Below are 19,838 nucleotides of genomic sequence, written 5' to 3'. Positions count from 1 at the left end.
TCTGTAGGTTCCCTTTTTACTCTTCTGGTGAAATCTTTTGATGTGCATAAGTTTTTAATTTTTAGTATGTCCCACTCATCTATTTTGTCTATTTTTGTTTGTGTGGTTTCCAAAATATTTTGTAGTCAATGTATTCCCATTTGTCCCGAATTTTTCATTGATGACCTTCATAATTCTGGGATTCACATTTAGGTCCTTGATTTGGAAGCACTTTTAATATTTTATTTTGCACTTGGGTTTTTTTTGAAATGGGGTTAATGTTACAATTAAGGTTTACTGGTAATTATTACTTGCAATGGACTTTATTTGCTTTATTTCCTTATTAATGTAAATCGAATGCCTTGGTTGCTTTAATTTAATGTAGCACAATTTATTTTTTGCCCTTCTGACACACACACACACACACAAACAAACAAACAAACAAAAAAAACTGTTACTATATTTATATTGATGGTCATTTTAGAATGAAAGTCATGCAATCTTCAGAGTATATTCTCAGGTCAGACACCACTCTAGTGAAAGTAGATCTAATTAGTTAGGACATTAATGAGGTATGGCTCCAACTGGATGGCCTATCTCCTGGGCACACTGAGATAGGCTCGCACAGAGTCTCATTACCTCCGCTTCATCCCACTGAGGGTAGTGAGAGGGCACTGCAAAGAGATGAGCATCATGAGTCCCCATAGGAGAAAACATTGGTTGATGGCCTGCAGACTTTCATGATGAGACTCCCTCATCATGGCCTAGCAGGAAGTAGCTGGATCCATAATGATTCTAGGAAAGCACATCTTCTTGCTCACACAGTAGAGTGTGTCTTCATCACCCATGATCAGTGTCTTGAGGATGCAAGTTCCATTCCTTGTGATGTTGAGAGGCCAGCTGATTGTGCAAACTCCGCTCTAGCTGAGCAATGGAGCATCTTCCAAGTTAGACTCATCCTACGGTTGGCAGGACTAGGGAGGTCATTCCATCCACTTAGGATCCATCCCACAGAGACATTCTTCCCACTGCTTCCTGACAGGCTGAGCTCCATCCTCTACCTGAATATTTTCAGGGATGTGGCCCTCATCACTTCATAAGACAGCCCATCCACTGTTGGGGAACTCTCGTTTATAGCTCTTTCCAATGTGAGAGCATAACTTTCAAGATGCCTCTCTCCTGTGGTACTAACTCTGCCCTCTACAGTAACCGGATCCAAGTCTCCTCCTAGAAGAAGGTGACCACGTTGGCCTCCTGGGCACTCTGGCCTTTTCCTGCTCAGGTTCATTCTCTCACTTGTCCATCTGTCCTCTGGGCAGTACTGGCCGTGGTCCTGCCTAGGCTTTTGTTTACTCTGACTTCCCAAGCGAGGATTGGCACAATCAAAATCTGTAATGCTTTCAAGGCCTAAATATGTTCTGCTTTGGATTGTTTTCTGTTGCAGTAATTGAAGGCATTTTGAATGAAATGAGAAGAAATTTCTGAGGCAATATGGATGTTGACACCATTAGTGGGGCACATATGTCCCAAGAGATCTCTGGTGCTTGAATTGGTTAGATGAGGCCCATTTCTTCAGATTCACAGTTATACAGGCCCCCATCAGATGTCAGCACACACTGAAAGTGGAATAATAGCTTCCCACTAAACCCAAGAGGTGGAAAACAAAGATGAACATGTCCCATGGGTCACAAAAGGGTTAAACAAGCTCCCAGGGAGAAGAGAAGCCTACTCGAGGGTAACTTTTTCCCATTGTTTTTGTCGGAGGCAGCACTTGAATCTGTACAAAGGGTTCTGAGCCAAAGATGGAGTCTAACAGGCTATAACCAACCACCCCCTCTTCTGATAGGATGGTGGTCATGTCATGTCTTCTCTCTTACTCCTCCCATATGGCTTTTTCTTTATTTCAAATCCTCCTTACAGATAAGTAATATGTGTCGTAGTGATCCTGTATAGGGTTTCCAAGGCTATATACATCGTTGCAGGAGCAGAAAGCCTCATTTTTCTCCTGCGGAGTGAGTGGTGGGCACAAAGCCCTGACCTTGTCACTTGCAGTCTAGTGCTTATTGTACAGACCCACCATGCTTTTAATTATCACTGGAGAGCATATTTTCATTTTTCATTTGTTAGAGAATCTTTTTCTTATAAACTTAGGGGTGTGTGTGTATGTATGTTGTTGTTATGTGCCGTGGAGTCGGTTCCGACTCATATTGACCCTGTACAGGGTTTCCAAGGCTGTAAATCTTTACAGGAGCGGGAAGCCTCATCTTTCTCCTGCGGAACAGCTGGTAATTTCAAACTGCTGACCCTGAGGTTCTCAGCCCGATTCATAACCACTACGCTCCCAGAGCTCCTTGTGTATGTATGTAGGCAAGAGTAAAATAAAATGGAGTAAACATTGAGCTTATTACATAAAATGCATATCATTAGGTCCTAGATACTTGTAAAAATTTTTCTTTAATTTAGAAAAGCTAAAGCAAAGAGGGAAACAGGTGTCTCTACAACAAGAAGTGTCCATGTGATTAAAGGAAAGTGATAAAAATAACAACAAAAACCCAGTGAATTAGAAGAAACATTTCTCATTGTTATTTTACATTTCCTTCATGACTAGTAAAATTGATCCCCTTTTCATCTCTTTACTGAGCCCTTTTATTGCTTTTAGTGTAATTCACCTGTTAAAATCCTTTTTCTACTAGGGGTGGCAGGGTTGTTTGGGTTGCCTGTCTTTTACTTGTGATTTGTAAGAGTTCAGTGATTGATCTTCTGTCTCTTGTAAGCACTGTAAATGTTTTCTCTCTGTTGTTGATCTTTTAAATTTGTGTATGTTGTCCTGGGAGAGCATGAATTTTAAAACCTGAGTCCCAGGCAGTGAGGTATCTTAAACTAAGTCAAGTGTTCCATCTGTAGAGAGAGGATTATAGGCCAGGGTTGGTAACTGGGAGTTTCTCAGTCAGTCTTAGCATCTAAGGGAAGGCTGGAGTCCTTTTGTGGCACTGTGGGTTAATGCACTGGCCTGAAAAGTCAATTTGAACTGTAAGGTCAGCGGTTCAAGCTCACCATTGGCTCCTTGGAAACCCTATACCAGGTCACTATGGGTCAGGACTGACTCGATAGCACTTTATAACAACAACAAGGGAAGACTACAGCCCACATGGGCTAAGCACCCCTGTCACCACACTGCTAAATTTCATTATCTTCTCATTCCATTTTTCCACACTTTTTAAAGCCCCTTCATTTATGAGTGAGCAATAAAGAGAGGGCTTGACAAGTAAGAAATTAGACCTAACAAATGGAAGTAAAAGAAGATTTAAAGAAAAGCTGATAGAAGTCTAAAATAAAATGAAAAAAACTCAAGGACTGAAAAATAATATGATCAAAATAGATGCAGGTTAAGCTACAAGCTAAAAATCTAGAAGTCAAAAGATTTTAAAAGGAGCTGAGAGAGTGCTAACAATCTTAACTAAAACTTAGGCAATACTCCCTATACCAGGTACTGTTCTAAGGGCTTCACTTAGCAGTTTATTTATTCTTTACAACACATTATAAAATAGGAACTATTGTCATCCCTAAGGAAACCTGGTGGTACAAACAGTAGCTGCTAACCAAAAGATTGGGTATTTGAGCCCACTCAATGGCTCCTTGGAAGCAAGACTGCTGATCTGCTTTGGTAAAGATTAAAGCAGAGAAAACCCTATGGGGCAGTTCTTCTCTATTGCAAAGGATCCCTATGAGTCAAAAAGGACTCCACATCCAATATCAACAATCATTATCCCTATTTACAGGTCAGGTAATTGAGGAACAAAAAGGTTTAATAACGTGTTCCCAAGTTGTCCAACAAGTAAATGATGGAATTGGAATTTGATGAAGATAAGATCCAGGAGACAATGAAAACATAAGCCAAGCAATCGTTTAGCTTAACTAGTAAAAAAAGTGTCTGCCTTGAACATTATGCTCTATTAAGATCGGTCTGTTGTTTGTTGTTAAGCACCGTCGAGTCTGTTCTGAATCACAGCAACCCTGTATAGGGTTTCTGAGAAGCCGCTGATCAGTGTGATCTGCTAACCTTGTGGTAAGCAGTCCAGTGCTGATCACAGAGCCACACTAGGATCTATTTATATGGGATCAAATATTCAACAGTAACACAAAAGATTAGAGAGAACCTTAGTGGGCAGTGAGTTTATGTTAATAGAGGAGGAATGATTTAGAAAAGGAGAGTGAGATTGGTTGAACAACTTAAAGAATAGAATCAATGTCAATGAATTGCACTTATATGTGGAATTGTTGAATTATATTCTCAACACCACTCATCTGTCAGTTTGTCAAACATACTGTGGTGGCTTGTGCGGCTGTGATTCTAAAAGCTAGACCACAGGAATTTTAAATACCAGCAGAGTCATCCATGGTAAACAGGTTTCAGCTGAGCTTCCAGACTAAGATTGTTGTTGTTGTTATGTGCCATGGAGTCGGTTCTGACTCATAGCGACCCTGCATAGGGTTTCTGAGCCTCTTAATCTTTATGGAAGCAGAAAGCCTCATCTTTCTCCTGCGGAACGGCTGGTAGTTTCGAACTGCTGACACTGAGGTTAGCAGCCCAATTTGTAACCACAACACTACCAGAGCTCCTTTAGGAAGAAGGAAAAACGGACTACTTCTGAATGAATATTTAGTCATTGAAAACCTTACGAATAGCAGTGGAACACTGTCAGCATCAGAATACTGAATATTGAAACATGATGAAGAGCATCTGAATATTGACAGATATAGTGCCAGAAGATGAGCCCCTCAGGTTGGAAGGCACTCAAAATATGACTGGGGAATAGCTGCCTCCTCAAAGTAATATTGACCATGGTGACATGAATGGGAGTAAAGCTTTCAGGACCTTCATTTACTGATGGGGCACAACTCAAAATAAGGAGAAACAGCTGTAAATATCCATTAATAATCAGAACATGGAATGTACAAAGAAGGAATCTAGGAAAATTGGAAGTTGTCAACATGAAATGGCATCCATGAACATTGATATTCTAGGCATTAGTGAACTGAAATGGACTGGTATTGGCCATTTTGAATCTGGCAATCATGTGGTTTGCTGTGGCTAGAATGACAAATTGAAGAGGAATGGCGTTGCACTCATCATGGAAAAGACCATTTCAGACATTTCAAGATCCATCTTGAAGTACAACCCTGACTGTGATAGGATAATATCCACATGCCTACAAGCAAGACCAACTAATACAACTATTTTTCAAATTTATGTACCAACTACTAAAGTCAGTGATGAAATTAAAGAATTCATCAAACTTCTTCAATCGAAAATAGACAAAATATGCAATCAATTTGTATTGTTGGTGACTGGCATGCAAAGGTTGGAATCAGAGGAAGGATCATTCAGAAAATATGGCCTGGATGATAGAAATGATGCTGGAGATTGCATGATAGAATTTTGTGAGACCAATGACCACTTCATTGCAAATACCTTTTTAAAACAACATGGACCTCATTAGATGGAATACACAGAAATCAAATTGACTACATCTGTGAAAAGAAAACAAGAAAGAAGGAAAAAACCAAAATGGATGTCAGAAGGGACTCTGAAACTCTTTCCAGCACAGAGATGCATGCTAAAGCAATTGGAAGAAATGAGGAGGTAAAAGAGCTGTATAGAAAATTTCAAAGGGCAGCTTGAGAAGACAAAGTCAAATATTATAATGCAATGTGCAAAGACCTGGAGTTAGAAGCCAAAAGGGAGGAACACACTCAAAATGTCTCAAGCTGAGGAAAATGAAGAAAAAATTCAAGCCTGGACTAGCAATATTGAAAGAGTCTATGAGCAAAATATTGAATGATGTAGAAAGCATCAAAAGAAGATGGAAGGTATATACACAGAGTTACTGTACCAAAAAGAAATGGTTGATGTCCAACCGTTTCAAGAGGTAGCATGTGATCAAGTGCCAACAAAGAAGTTCAAGGTGCATTGCAGGCATTAGCGAAGAACAAGGCTCCAGAAATCGATGGAATACAGGTTGAAATCTTTCAACAAACTGATGTGGGCACTGGAGGCACTCACTCATCTATGCCAACTGGCCAACTGATTGAAATTCATATTTGCACCCATTTCAAAGAGAAGTGATCCAACGGAATGCAGAAATCATCAGATAATATTAATATCGCTTTCAAGGAAAATTTTGCTAAAGATAATTCAAAAACAGCTGCAACAGTGCATTGATAGGGAACTACCAGAGATTCAAGCCCAATTCAAATGGGAATGTGGAATGAGGGATATCACTTGATTGAAAGCAGAGAATACAAATGACTTTAATGACTATGCAAAGGCTTTTGATTTTGTGGATCATGACAAGCTGTGGACAATATTACGGAGAATGAGTATTCTGGAACACTTAATTGTGCTCAGGAGGAACTTGTACATATACCAAGAGGCAGTTGTTCAAGCAGAACAAGGAAACACTGAATGGTTTAAAATTGGAAAAAGTGTGTGCCATACTCAATCTGAATGCTGAGCAAATGATTCAAGAAGTTGGATTATATGAAGAAAAATGGGGCATCAGGATTGGAGGAAGACTCATTAACTTACGGTATACAGATGATACAGCCTTGCTTGATGAAAGCAAAGACTTTAAATATTTACTGATTATGATAAAAGACCACAGCCTTCAGTTCAGTATGGGGGTTGCACCTCAGTGAATGTAAAGAATCCAGAAATCCTCATCACTGGACTAATAACATCCATATAACTGGAGAAAATATTGAAGTTATCAAAGATTTCATTTTGCTCAGACCAACCATCAACACTCATGGAATCAGCAGTCAAGAAATCAAACATTATGCACTAGTCATATCTGCTATACAAAATCTCTCTGAAGTGTTGAGCAAAGATGTCAGTTTGAGGACTGAAGTGCAACAGATCCAAGCCATGGTATTTTCTATAGCCTCATATGCATGTGAAAATTAGACAGTGAATAAGGAATACCATAGAAGAATTGATGCATTTGAGTTATGGTGTTGGAAGAGAATATTGAAAGTACCATGGACTGCTGAAAAAACAAACAAGCAAATTTGTGTTGGAAGAAGTACAGCCAGAATGTTCCTTAGAATGGCTGTACAGATTTACTCTCTCATACTTCAGACATATTACAGTAGGGATGAATCCCTGGGGAAGAACATCATGCTTGGTAAAGTAAGAGTCAGTGCAAAAAAGGAAGACCCTCCAGTGAGATGGATTGGCACAGTGGCGGCAGCAGTGGGCTCAAGCATAGCAACAGTTATGAGGTTGGCACAGGACTGAGCAATATTGTGCATAAGTTTGCTATAAATTGGTACTGACTAAACAGCACCTAACCACCACCACAACATTCTCAACAACAAAAATGAAGATCATTCAGAGTTACAAAATAAAAACATAAATGGAGTTAGAGGGAAGGCTAGTAGTTATATAGGAAAAGTCACATCTTTAAATCCAAAACTTTGAAAATTATAAGAAATGTGGGGACTCTTTAAAAATAAAAGCAGACAATCTGAGACAAATTAAAAATAGGTAACTGTCTAAAGAAATAGTATGATATTCTAGGGTAGGGTTTGGCTTCCTCTAGGAGAGGGGTGAATCCTCCATGGCTTTAGAGACTGGATGTGAGGAGATGGGGAATGCCCTTAAGTCATTTACCTTTGTTTCCATATCTGGAAACTTCCATTTCCTGGGCCATCATTTCCTGCTTCATGGATGTCTAGGTGTGGGGCTAAGAGCTTGAGTAGCAGCCCCTAGGACTTTGGGAATTATCCAGGCACCTCTCTTACTTTGGGGGCCATATTTGATGGGCTGCTGATAAAGGAACAACAGTGGTGGGGGTTCTGAGCCTTGGGGAAGGGAATGGCCTTGGAGGCAGCTTCCCTGGCCTAACCGGCTGCTCGGAACAGCACCTCATCTGATCCTCTCATCCACACAGGTGCCAAGATTGCCAGCCGGGGAGGTCACCTGGAGCGAATATTTGTGGTAGAATTTCGCCCTGATTCGGACACACAGTTTGTGTCTGTTGGGGTCAAACATATGAAGTTCTGGACCCTGGCAGGCAGTGCCCTGCTGTACAAGAAAGGGGTCATTGGGTCCATGGAGGCTGCCAAGATGCAGACGATGCTGTCCGTGGCTTTTGGTGCTGTGAGTTACTGCTTCCTGGGAGGGGACCCTGACCCTGGACATGGGGGTGGGAGCAGGATGAGGCAACCATGAAGCTGCAAACAAACAAGAAAGCCATGTCCACGTTGTCGCCTCTATTGGCTTATTTGCAGCCTCTCTTTCCCTTCCTTAGCCTCTCTTTCCCTTCCCAGATGGTGGGTGAGTTGTTCATATTGTTTTCTTCAAAATGTTCACTGGAAAAGGTAGGATACCCTGTTTAGAGGATGCTGATTATTCCAGAAGCAGATGCCGGACTTAGAAGCCCCAAAGGTAGCTAAGAATGGTTTCCACCTCTAGATAGTGGTTCTATTTCCTCCCAAATCTCCACAAATCCCAGAAGGCACCACTTCTAACGTGCCCTCAGGAAAGGGAAACTCTCTTTGGGGACATCTGGGGACCTGGTCAGCTCTTGACCTCCCAAGTGTGGATTTATCCACATCAGTAGACGAGGCAGCAGTATGCTCTCAAAGAATAGCAGTTCACTTTAATAGGAACCCAGGCTCCATGTGGAAGGCAAAGGCCCAAAGTATACAGGATTTCAAAGCCAGATCAATGTGATTTTTTCTGAAAATCATGTTGCCTTCCCTACATGCAGTAGATCAGATTGACCAGGTTTTTACCTTTCCTCCCAATGCTAGCTCTGGCTCCTTAGCGCAGAGTGGGGACAGGGCAGGGAGCCCCTAAAAAGCCAGGACTCTGGTATGGAAGATGCCCCTCTTTTTACAGAACAACCTCACGTTCACGGGTGCCATCAATGGGGACGTCTACGTCTGGAAGGACCACTTCCTGGTCCGGCTGGTGGCCAAGGCACACACAGGCCCCGTCTTTACAATGTACACCACCTTGCGGGATGGCCTCATCGTCACTGGTGGGAAGGAGAGACCGTAAGCTACATTTCTGCTGGGAAAAAACTTGTCTGGGCTTTATTGTCTTAGGAGGCAGTGACACAAGCATCTGAGTTGGAGAAAATGCCCCTTTTTATTCCCCCCGACATAGTCTGCATCAGGGGCATGGGTCCGCCGACCCTCCAGCTGTTTCCCTAGTCCAAACCTCCAGAGGAGGCAGACATTGAGTACTTGTTTCTGGTAGTGAAGAAGCCGAGGAGCTGTATCCATGAATGCAGCAGTGATGTCTGCAGCAGTTCACAGAGCCCTTTGGGGGAAGGGAAGTGAGAAAGAGAGGAGGGAAGAAAAGCCATGGAAACAAGTACAGACAACAGAGACGTTTCTCTTAGTGCTGTGGCCTAGTAAATATATAGTCTGCTTTTTCAGGTTATCATTCTCTTTCCTTCTAAGATAGTTGCACTGAAGGGGCAGCTTTTAGAAATGGACAAGTTTGGGGGTTATGGTAGTAGGTGCTAAGAAGGGGCTACCCTAGAGGGGCCTTCCTCCTGGGTTGAGGGTCTTAGAGGAAGCCTTTAGGTGGGACTGACATACTGAGTAGGAGGCCCAGGGTGGAAAACAGTTAGCAGTGTTGAAAACCCTTTGCGACAGTTCTCTACACACATGGGGCCACCAGGAATTAGAACCTACTCAGCAGTCACTAGCAACAATACAACACCATGCCTCCTCATCTTTCTTTAGGACCAAAGAAGGAGGTGCTGTAAAATTGTGGGACCAGGAGATGAAGCGCTGCCGGGCCTTCCAGCTGGAGACGGGACAGCCGGTGGAGTGTGTGCGCTCCGTGTGCCGTGGCAAAGTGAGCTCTTCCCAAGAGGCTCCCACAGGACAAAATTGGGACTCCAGTTGCCCCCATGGGTTTGGGATAGGGGAGGGCTCCCAGTGAGCATTGGTTGAGCACCTTCTGGACCAGGCATTTTGCCTGCTGGTTTGTTTAATCTTTGAAACAAGCCTCCAACATGTAAATTACACCATGGTGGTAAGGCGCTTCTTGATGGGTTCAGACAGACTGGATTCAAACTGTGACTCTACCAGGAAAAGGGGGAGGGGAAGAGGGGCTACTCAGTCTTCCTGGGTCCAGCATCCATGCATGATATCTGCACAACACCTCACTTCTATAGATATTACAAGCACATAGATCTTAAATAACTTGTCCCAGGTCACATGGCCAGTAAAGAGCCAATAATCACCAAAGTGACTGATTCAAACTCTTTGATTTTTCAAATCATACCTGCACATCAGTCCAACCATAGAGATTTTTTTAAAGTCCAGGCTCTGCCTACAGCCGCCGAATCAGTCTCTGGATGGGGCCTGAACATGTGTGTGCCTTTAATCTTTTTCCTCTTCTTTTTTTTTAATTCCCTCAGATCCTGGTGTACTGTAAAAGGAATCTTTTAGCATCTATTTAATACTTTGTTTTTATTTTTGAATTTGTTTCCCTCTAAGGATTTACTTTCTGTAGTCAAGTGTGTGGAGGTGGGGGCTGTCTTCAAGCCCACATGATGTGGAATTGGGATTGCTGTTTTTAAACAGTTAAAATACCATCATCAGCAAGGGTAGCTGGACTTAATGGGAAATGACAGCAGAACTTATAGAAGCTACCAGGCCAGGAAGGTAGAATCTGGGTCGGTGGAATCTGGGTCAGTGTATGCAAGGAAGAACTTTGTAGAAGTCTGGGCTGTCCAAGAACAGAAGTTGGCTGCCCTGTGCTTCAGGAAGTTTGGCCCTGGAAATGTTCCTGAAGAGGCTGGAGGGTGGACAGCTTGGGGCCAAACCCTCCCATAAGTGGTTGTTGTTAAGTGCCGCTGAGTCAGTCCCAACCCATAGCGACCCTGTATAGGGTTTCTGAGGAGCAGCTGGTGAGCTTGAACCACCGACCTTGCAGTTCAAACAGCTTTGCAGTCTGGCACATTAACCCACAGCACCACAGCAGCACCCACTCCCAGAGGCAGTAATGGAGAAAGGCAAAGGCAGAAGGTGGAGGAGATTGCTTAAGGATGGGTGACACATTGTTAAAAACAAAACACCTCTGAGCCCTTCCTCTTTTAATACTTACACCCTTTGAAGGCTTTTCCCTAAATTGCTAATGGTGGTTTGGTTACAACAGGGAAAAATTTTGGTGGGAACCAAAGATGGAGAAATAATTGAAGTTGGTGAAAAAAATGCTGCTTCCAACATCCTGATTGATGGACACATGGAGGGGGAGATCTGGGGCCTGGCCACGCACCCCTCCAAAGACATCTTCATCTCAGCCAGCAATGATGGCACTGCCCGGATCTGGGACCTGGCTGACAAGGTGAGTTGACAGGACTTGAATGTCCACAGTAGGCAGTGCAGCAGGACCCAGAAGGGGCACAAGTAGCCAGAGTCAAAGCCCCGTTAGCAGGGGCCTGGAAAAAAGGTGAAGAATCGCAAGTCAGTTATTAAGATAGGAAACCTAATAATAAAGCCCTGGTGTGGCGCTGCGGGATAGGCACTGAACTGAAAAGTAGATTTGAACCCCATGGTCAGTGGGGTTCACCAGCCACTCCTCGAAAACCCTATACACGGTCGCTGTGAGTCGAAACCAACTTGACGGCACTTAACAACAACGTTCATATATTCCCAGTCTAAACACCAGTTAGCTATATATCAATCTCAAGTTCTAGTGTGGTGCTGTAGGATGAGCACTAGACTGCTTAACCACAAGGTCGGTACTTCAAACCCACCAGCTGCTCCTCAGAAATGTGCTATATCAGGGTCGCTGTGAGTCAGAACCAACTCCACAGCACTTAACAACAACACATACCAATCTATAACATATGTTTGGCATAAAAATAATCTGAGAATGATTATTTTGTCATGAGCCATAATGAAAGAACCCATAAAACATAACTAGATATATAAGAATCTTGGATGGGAAGACTGAAACAAGATTAAATGTTAGAGGTTCCCAAGTAGGTAAATAGAATTTTGGTTAAAATTCCAGTAAGGGTTCTCTTACGAGTTTGGCAAAACAATTTGAAGTTTTGTCTGGAATAAAAATGTAAAAATAGCAAGAAACAGGCAGGGGTGAGGGGAGGTAAATTAATGTTACAAAGCCATATACTAAAGCTTATTTTAAAGTTATAATAATTAAAAACATTTGGCTTCATTTCAAAATGGCCAGTAAATATTTTGCTCAGTACAGACATGCAAAAGCATAAATGAGGTTGTAATACTCGACTCCTGGTGTGGTGCTGTAGGATCAGCACTGGACTGTGAAGCACAAGGTCATCAGTTCAAACCCACCAGCTGTGCCATGTAAACCCTATATAGGGTTGCTATGAGTCGGAACCAACTTGACAGCACTTAACATCATACTTCTAAGTTAGTGTTTATAGTTATTGTTGTGTGTGGTTATTAACAGTAGCTATCATTGATTAAATATTCCTAAATACCAGGTTGAGGAGCTCTGGTGGCATCAGTGGGTTAAGCACTGGACTGCTAACCACAAGTTCTGTGGTTCAAATCCACAAGTTACATGGCAGATAAACATGAGGCAGTCTGTTCCCCTAAAAATTTAGTCTCAGAAACCCTAAAAAAGTTCTACTGTGCCCTTTCAGTCGCTTGAGTTAGAATCCAACTCCATGGCAGTGTTGGCTTTGGGTACATTCATATACCATACTCTGCCTATTACCATCATGTTCGTTCTGGCTTATAGCAACCCTACTGTAGAACTCTGCCCCACAGAGATTCCAAAGCAGTAAGCTTTTTATTTTATTTTTATTGTGAATTATGTGGGTTTGCATGGGAGAATATCACTTTTACATTCATCCTAATTCCAAAGCAGTAAATCTGTACGGAAGCAGACTGCTGCATCTTTTTCTAGTAGAGGAGCTGACGGATTCAAACACCTAACCTTTTGGTTCATAACTGAGCGCTTAACCACTGCACTGCCAGGGTTCCTTGTTATTCATCTACACCTGCCTTCATTAGTACTCAAAACAACCTTGCCAAGACCAAGACTGTTGCCTTTTCTTTACAAATGGAAGTTGAGATATAATATACCCAAATAATAGCTAGTAAGCAACAGAGCAGGGACTCAGGATTTGAACCAACAGATGCTGAAGCTCAAACTATTTCCCCTGAACAACAGGTGGCAATTTACAACGGACGGCCAAATCTGGCCCACTACCTGTTTCAATAAATGAACCACACACATTTTTTTTTAAGTATTATCTTTGGCTTTTGTGGTCTATGACAAGAGTTAAATAGCTCTGAAAGGGACCATATGGACCTCAAAGCCTCAAATAATCACTCTGATTTTTTATAGAAAAAATTGTCCAGCGCTTGCCATAAAGCATGTTGTCCCCCAAGCTGTCCTAATGAAAACGTGCTGTCCAACTCATCTACTCAGCAGCACTTACTGTCAGTGTGCATATTTCACTGATCTGCAGTGAACAGTTTCATGTGTTTGTAAGCACAAGCAAGCCTGTGCTTACCTTGATTATTGGGTAATTGGACTACAGTTGTGGCCTGATGCAGGGTTTCCCTTAGAGACCACTGAGGAGGCCAAGGGCTCAGGTGAGCTTACTTTGTGTCACTGTAGAAGCTGCTAAACAAGGTAAACCTGGGCCACGCTGCCAGGTGTTCGGCATACAGCCCTGACGGGGAGATGGTAGCCATTGGCATGAAGAATGGAGAGTTTGTCGTCTTGTTGGTAAACAGCCTGAAAGTTTGGGGGAAAAAACGAGACCGGAAATCTGCCATCCAGGATATCAGGTACATAATGGTGGTCTGGGTGGGAAGAGGAAGGAGGGTATGCTCCTCATTTAACTTTCATTGCAGAAGGGCTGCACATGGAATGAACTCAGTTGTCAGATCTCTTTCAAGTAGCAAACTATGAAAGTGTACCCTCTAACACATTAAAGAGAGAGGCCCTCTCTAACACACCTGCACTAATTTCCACTCGAGCGTGGTAAAAACGAGTTAAATGCTACTAGTTTTTAAAAGCCCACTAGCAACCATTTCTTTCCTTCCAGAGAAATTGCTGAATTCCACAGAATATAGGGAGAGGCTGACCACGTGTGAGTCACGAGGTGTGATCTCATTTCCTTTGGGCCTGGCAGGTCTTTCCCACAGTCTACCTCATGCCTGACTGGGTTACATCCTTGGATTGTTGTTTTTTTCCCCCTAGAATCAGCCCAGACAACCGTTTCTTGGCCGTTGGTTCTTCTGAAAACACAGTTGACTTCTATGACCTCACTCAGGGCACCAGCCTGAACCGCATTGGCTACTGCAAAGATATCCCGAGCTTTGTCATTCAGATGGATTTTTCTGCAGATAGCAAATACATCCAGGTATGCTTCATGTTTACTGGTATCTGTGGTAACCAATAATGATAAGTAACAACGGCTATATTGAGTGCCTATGGTAAGCATGGCACTCTTCCAATTTACTCTTCATTGGAAACTCTAAAGTATTTTTTACCTTTCCCTAGTTTATAAATGAAGAAACAGAGGCTTGGAGAATTTAAGAAAGTTGACAACATCAAATTTAAAACAGTAAAAGCAGTTCTTCAGGAAGAAAGTAGGAAACACAAACCTTCATAGTTTTTCGTTCTGCTTTCACCTGCTCCCCTTCAAAGTTTTGTTGTTGCTGTTGTTAGGTGCCAGAAAGTTCTGACCCACAGTGACCCTATGTGTACAATAGGGGCTATCCCTCCACTTATCCAAGCATGATGCCCTTCTCCAGGGACTAGTACCTTCTGATAATATGTACGAAGCATGAGAGACAAAGTCTGGCTTTCTTGGCTTCTAATGAGCATTCTCATTGGACTTCTTCCAACACAGATTTGTGTGTTCTTCTGGCAGTCCATGGTACCTTTAATAATCATCTCCAACACCGTAACTCAAATGCATCCAAGTTTACTAATCACTAATTCTCTGGGGCTGCACCTAAGCCTTGTTTTGTTTCTTACAGTATTTGTTTAATTTAGATTCCAAACTCCACCCGATAGCATGGCCCCTCCACACGTGGCCACCAGACCTTAGTTGACTGACAGTGGGTGTTGTCAGAAGGTTGCAGCAGAGCCAGTAGTTGGGGAGGGATAGAGTAAAGGGCCACCCTGGGACCTCACAGCAGAAAATAGAAAAACTATTTCTTTAGAACAGAGTATATGCATTTGTGAGCTGGTCTGAAGCCAGGCAACCATTATGAAAGGAAAGAAGACAGCATTTATTCATTCACTTACTCCTTCATGAAATATTTAATAACCAGGCACCATGATAAACCTTTGAATGGACCTGGGACTGGCCCTGCTCTTCTTGAGCTTGCTTAGTAATGGAGAAGACACACACTAAGACAATGAAAAAATGTACAGCACTGTCATTAAGTGCTGAGAAGGAAAAGTACCAGGTAATGTGAGCTTCTTATAACAAGCTGAATTTAGATTCCTTTCCTCTCTGAGCAAGTGGCATTTACGCTGAGATCTGATGTAGATATGTAGGAGTTAGCCAAGAAAGGGGTAGAGACAGTTCCTAGACCATCTGTGCTAGGCCATGAGATGAGAAAGATCTTGACTCATTCACTGAGCAGGGTGGCTGGACTGAGGGACCTTCAGGGTGTGAGAAGTGGCTGGAGATGTAGGTAACAGCCATTTTCTGGCAGATGTCCTCGACAGTAGGACAAGTGGCCAAGCTGATGCCCCCAGAAGATGCCCAGAGAAATAAGGGTCAGGTCCCAGACTCCAACAATCACTACATGGGCTGCTGTCCATTTGGAAACTTGCCTTGTAAGTGCCCTGGGGAAAATGGATACAAACCTGCATTTGTGCCTCAGAATCACATGCAGACCTTGTTGAAACTGATTGCAGGGCCCTATCCACAGTTTCTGATTTAGTGGAGCTCAAGCATTTGCACTTTTAAGGAGTTCCCAGATAAAGCTGATGCTATTGATTAGAAAAACACACTTTGAGAATCACTTTTTGGAAGACTGAGAAAATGGTTGGGAAAATACTATGTCCACGTGAACTATTCTTGGGGAAGAATTCTGTCTGGCTGGACAGACTTTGTTTCTTACACTGAGTTTGGGATGGGAGAAAGGCCCTGCTTGCCAAAACTGATGTTCTTGAGCACAAAACACACCAAACATGGGTTGCCTTCCACTTTCAGGTGTCAACAGGAGCCTACAAGCGCCAGGTGCATGAGGTGCCCCTGGGGAAGCAGGTAACCGATGTTATGGTCATTGAGAAGATCACCTGGGCCTCCTGGACAAGGTGACTGAAGGAAAAACTTCCTGGGAAAAGGTCACAAGGGAGTCTGTTGCCCCAGGCATCCTATGTTTGTGGTTGACCAGAGAACATAGAAGTGCGGAACTAGACTTGTCTTTGAGGGAGAGGAGTCAGGGCCACTGGGGAAATCATACCACACCTCTTGGCCAAGCCCAGGTGGTACTAAAAGTTGCCAGGGCTAAGGGGCTAGAGGGCTAGAAATGCCATCAAGCAGGATAAACTCCACCTTGCCAATTCATGGGTAGAGACCCATGCAACCAGCTTCATCTAGCCTATGAGCTTGAAGGCATCCCTTCCTCTCTCCTTCCAGAAACATACATATACTCAGGATAGCAGCAAAGAGAATTAAGGGTGGAGGTAACTTTTTGGTGGGGGGACAATGGACTGGGGTACAAGGAAAACAGAGCTGGGCCAAGTAGAGGGTGGAAGGTAAGGGACAGATGCTTTTCCTGCCCGAAAAGCCCCATGACCATGCTGACTTAGGGGACTATCACCCTCTTCCTGCTTACTCCAGAGGAGGGGCTGCAGGAAAGCTTTTCACAAGCTCCTTTCTAACCTCTTCCCTGTTGGAACAGCATTCTAGGAGATGAAGTCATTGGAATTTGGCCACGAAACGCAGACAAGGCTGATGTCAATTGCGCATGTGTGACCCATGCTGGCCTGAATGTTGTCACAGGAGATGATTTTGGGCTAGTGAAGCTCTTTGATTTTCCATGCACAGAGAAATTTGTGAGTTATCCTCTGATACCCCTCTGCAGGGGTGTTGCCACACCTGGACAGCCCTCTATGGGAAAGAAGAATCTCTCTGTCGCCACTGGGAGGGAAAATCTCAGAAGCTGGGAGAAAGCACAGTGCAGGGTTAAAAAATGGCCATAGGATGAGCAAAAATGACACAGGATTGCTAGTGAAAGGTTGATTTCTAGGTATCTAGACCACATGGGAATCCCATGAGTGAAGGAAGTTCTGGGAGGAGGGGAGAGTTGAGTCCTGAAGGTAGCCTGTGCTTGCTAGGAGGAGCATGATGTCTTAGCTGTCTCCATTCACTTCTCACAGGCCAAACATAAGCGTTACTTTGGTCACTCAGCTCACGTAACGAACATCCGTTTCTCTCATGATGACAAGTACGTGGTCAGCGCTGGAGGAGACGACTGCAGGTACCAATGTGATGTATGGGGCCCTGAGTCCTCTCCCGCCCTGGGTCAGCCCTGCCCAGGAACATAAACAGGAAGACATAAACAGGAAAATTCAGTGAGACTCAAGGAGTTCCCAAGTATTGTGTCTTTGGAGATACCCAACCCAGATCTTGGAGTCCTTTGTGCGCAGCTGTAGGATAAGCACCAGACTCCTGGCCAGATTAGCGATTTCAATGCACCAGCCACTCCTTAGAAACCCTATACGTCAGTATGAGTCAGAACCAACTCGACAGCACTTAACCCAGATCCTGACAAGCTTGGTCCTAACTACAGCAGCCTTAGGGTTGGCAAGAAGCCAAGGGCACATGACCAGCAACTCTGAGCACTGCTGAGGGAGGCAGGGGGCAGGTGGGTGAGACGCCCAGTGTTCTCTGTCAGCCAGAGCTTTTGAAGTAGAGTGCCCGCGGTGCCGTTGGGTTATCAGGAGGTTAGAATGGCCTTGATTACACCCTCTAAGTACTTCCAATGGATCCTAAAGTTCTTAAGATGTATGAGTAACCCACAGCTCTGAGAGGTTTCAAAACACCAATAATTAGGCTCAGTCCCTTTGCAAAAGAAGCAAAGCAGATGTTACCCCCATTTCACAGAAGAGATGAGCTGGGAGGTAAGGTTATCAGGCCCACTGCCAGTAACAATCTCAGACAGGTTTTTGGACCTCTGAGTCAGGGCTGCTTTTGACTTCAAACTGCTGCTCCATGTGAACTGGGCACACTGTTCCCATGCGGTGTATGCCGAAGGATCTCCTACCAGCCTGCTCCAGAGGACCCGTCTCTTCAAACATTCCCAAGTAGGCCCGTCTTCTGTACCTACACCTAAGGCATATTTCACTTGGAGTGTGGGGGACAGAGCGAGGTCATTCTAACCCATTCAGTTTCTCTCCATCTTGACAGTGTTGAGGGGCTTTATTGTAGCTTGAATACCCGCTGCCATCGAGTTGACTCTGACTCACGGCAACCCTAAGTAAGGTCTCTAAGCGTATAAACAGGAGCAGAAAAGCCTCTTGTTAGTCCCAAAAAGTGGCGGCTGGTGGATTCAAACTGCTGACCTTGTGGTTAGCAGCCCAAAGCAAAATGCACCATGCCACTAGGGCTCCCTTGAAGCATGAATAGCCCTTTCTATTAAGCCCAATTAAGACTTGAAAAATCCATGCATTCTTGAAGTTTTTTAGCAGTCTGAATTAGGGTATGGAAAAGGCAGTTTCATCCCACTTGCCACCCAAATGCACTGTGTTGAGAATGGCTCAAGGATGACATCCAGCAGCCTGCCTGGGAGCGCCCCACCTCTGACCCACTGTGCCACGGAGTGCTGGACTTTGAACTCTGGAGATGGTACTTCGAGTCACTCCCTGTGAAATGCAAGCACCCGTTCCAAGCAGCACCAGATAAACTGTGTACAAGTTAGAAATAAGAGACCTAAGCAGACTGATCACCCAGTGCAGGAGAGGTGCTGACTTCTGATCGTGTAAAAGGCTGAGAAGGAACCTTAAAATGCAGGGTCCCTAAAGACCTTTGTGGGCAGGAGCTTGCTTTGATCCCTGGCTCTGTGCTAAATAAACACTAGCAAGGGCTCTCTTACTCAAGTGGAGTTGATAAAAGCTTTTCAACCCTAACAAGAGAGATACTGTGAAGGTAGGTTGCCAAAACTTCTCATGGACTACATTCAGCACACTCGGGCTGCTGAAAGAGCCAAGTGCTTCGGCACATGAGTGCATACACACACTGGTTTGCTGTTTGAAATTGAAATAGGTCAATATCACCTGAGTCTGACTCTCCAGTACTTGGCAAGATGGTTTCTTGACACGTGATGAAAGTGTAGCATTTAGCTGTGCAAAATAACGGTTTGGTCTGCCTTTTTAGTGTATTTGTGTGGCGATGTCTGTAAACACCAGAAACCTCTTGCATTACTGCTGCTGCTGCTACCACCCAGTGACCACGGAGGCAACGACGAAGCAAGCCCCTCACCACTGACTACTGGAAAAGCCTGCCATGCTGCGGGAACGGACGCACAGGCTCGGAGTGCTGAAGACTGTAGTGGCTGCTTTCATGGGCTGGACTCTCCAAAGCTGTGGTGCCAAGGGAGGGAAGGTCAAGTTCTAAGATGTTAAAACTACTGGCCTCTGTTCCTGAGACAAAGAAAACAAAAAACTCCACAGCCTAACACAATTGACACACACAAAAAATTGTATCGATAAGGTAGCCCACTGACAAAATTGAACGCCTCAGTTACTCTAACCAATATGTAGCTTTTAATTTGCATCAAAACTTTTACAAAAGATGTTTTGCTATTGTTTCTATATACTTTAAGAATGTTCATCTTTTTACAAATAAGTAAAC

At 43.7% G+C, this 19,838-nt stretch overlaps 1 protein-coding gene across 1 annotated transcript in view; it reads left to right on the top strand.

The window, feature by feature from the left end:
- EML6 (echinoderm microtubule associated protein like 6) overlaps window positions 1-19,386 on the top strand; it is a 443,186-nt gene extending 423,800 nt beyond the window's left edge. Inside the window, exons 32-41 of the mRNA XM_006873534.1 lie at window positions 7,935-8,143; window positions 8,888-9,045; window positions 9,745-9,859; window positions 11,168-11,356; window positions 13,631-13,803; window positions 14,219-14,381; window positions 16,194-16,297; window positions 16,888-17,041; window positions 17,366-17,466; window positions 19,362-19,386. Of these exons, the coding sequence (XP_006873596.1) occupies window positions 7,935-8,143; window positions 8,888-9,045; window positions 9,745-9,859; window positions 11,168-11,356; window positions 13,631-13,803; window positions 14,219-14,381; window positions 16,194-16,297; window positions 16,888-17,041; window positions 17,366-17,466; window positions 19,362-19,386 (1,391 nt within the window). The remainder of the gene's footprint in view (window positions 1-7,934; window positions 8,144-8,887; window positions 9,046-9,744; window positions 9,860-11,167; window positions 11,357-13,630; window positions 13,804-14,218; window positions 14,382-16,193; window positions 16,298-16,887; window positions 17,042-17,365; window positions 17,467-19,361) is intronic.
- Window positions 19,387-19,838: the final 452 nt, after the last annotated feature.

This window comes from Chrysochloris asiatica, unplaced genomic scaffold, assembly GCF_000296735.1.
Source record: "Chrysochloris asiatica unplaced genomic scaffold, ChrAsi1.0 scaffold00245, whole genome shotgun sequence".
NCBI classification, from domain to species: Eukaryota; Metazoa; Chordata; class Mammalia; order Afrosoricida; family Chrysochloridae; genus Chrysochloris; species Chrysochloris asiatica.
The sequence above is the reverse complement of the archived record's forward strand: the minus strand, read 5'-3'. Positions and strand labels throughout refer to the sequence as shown.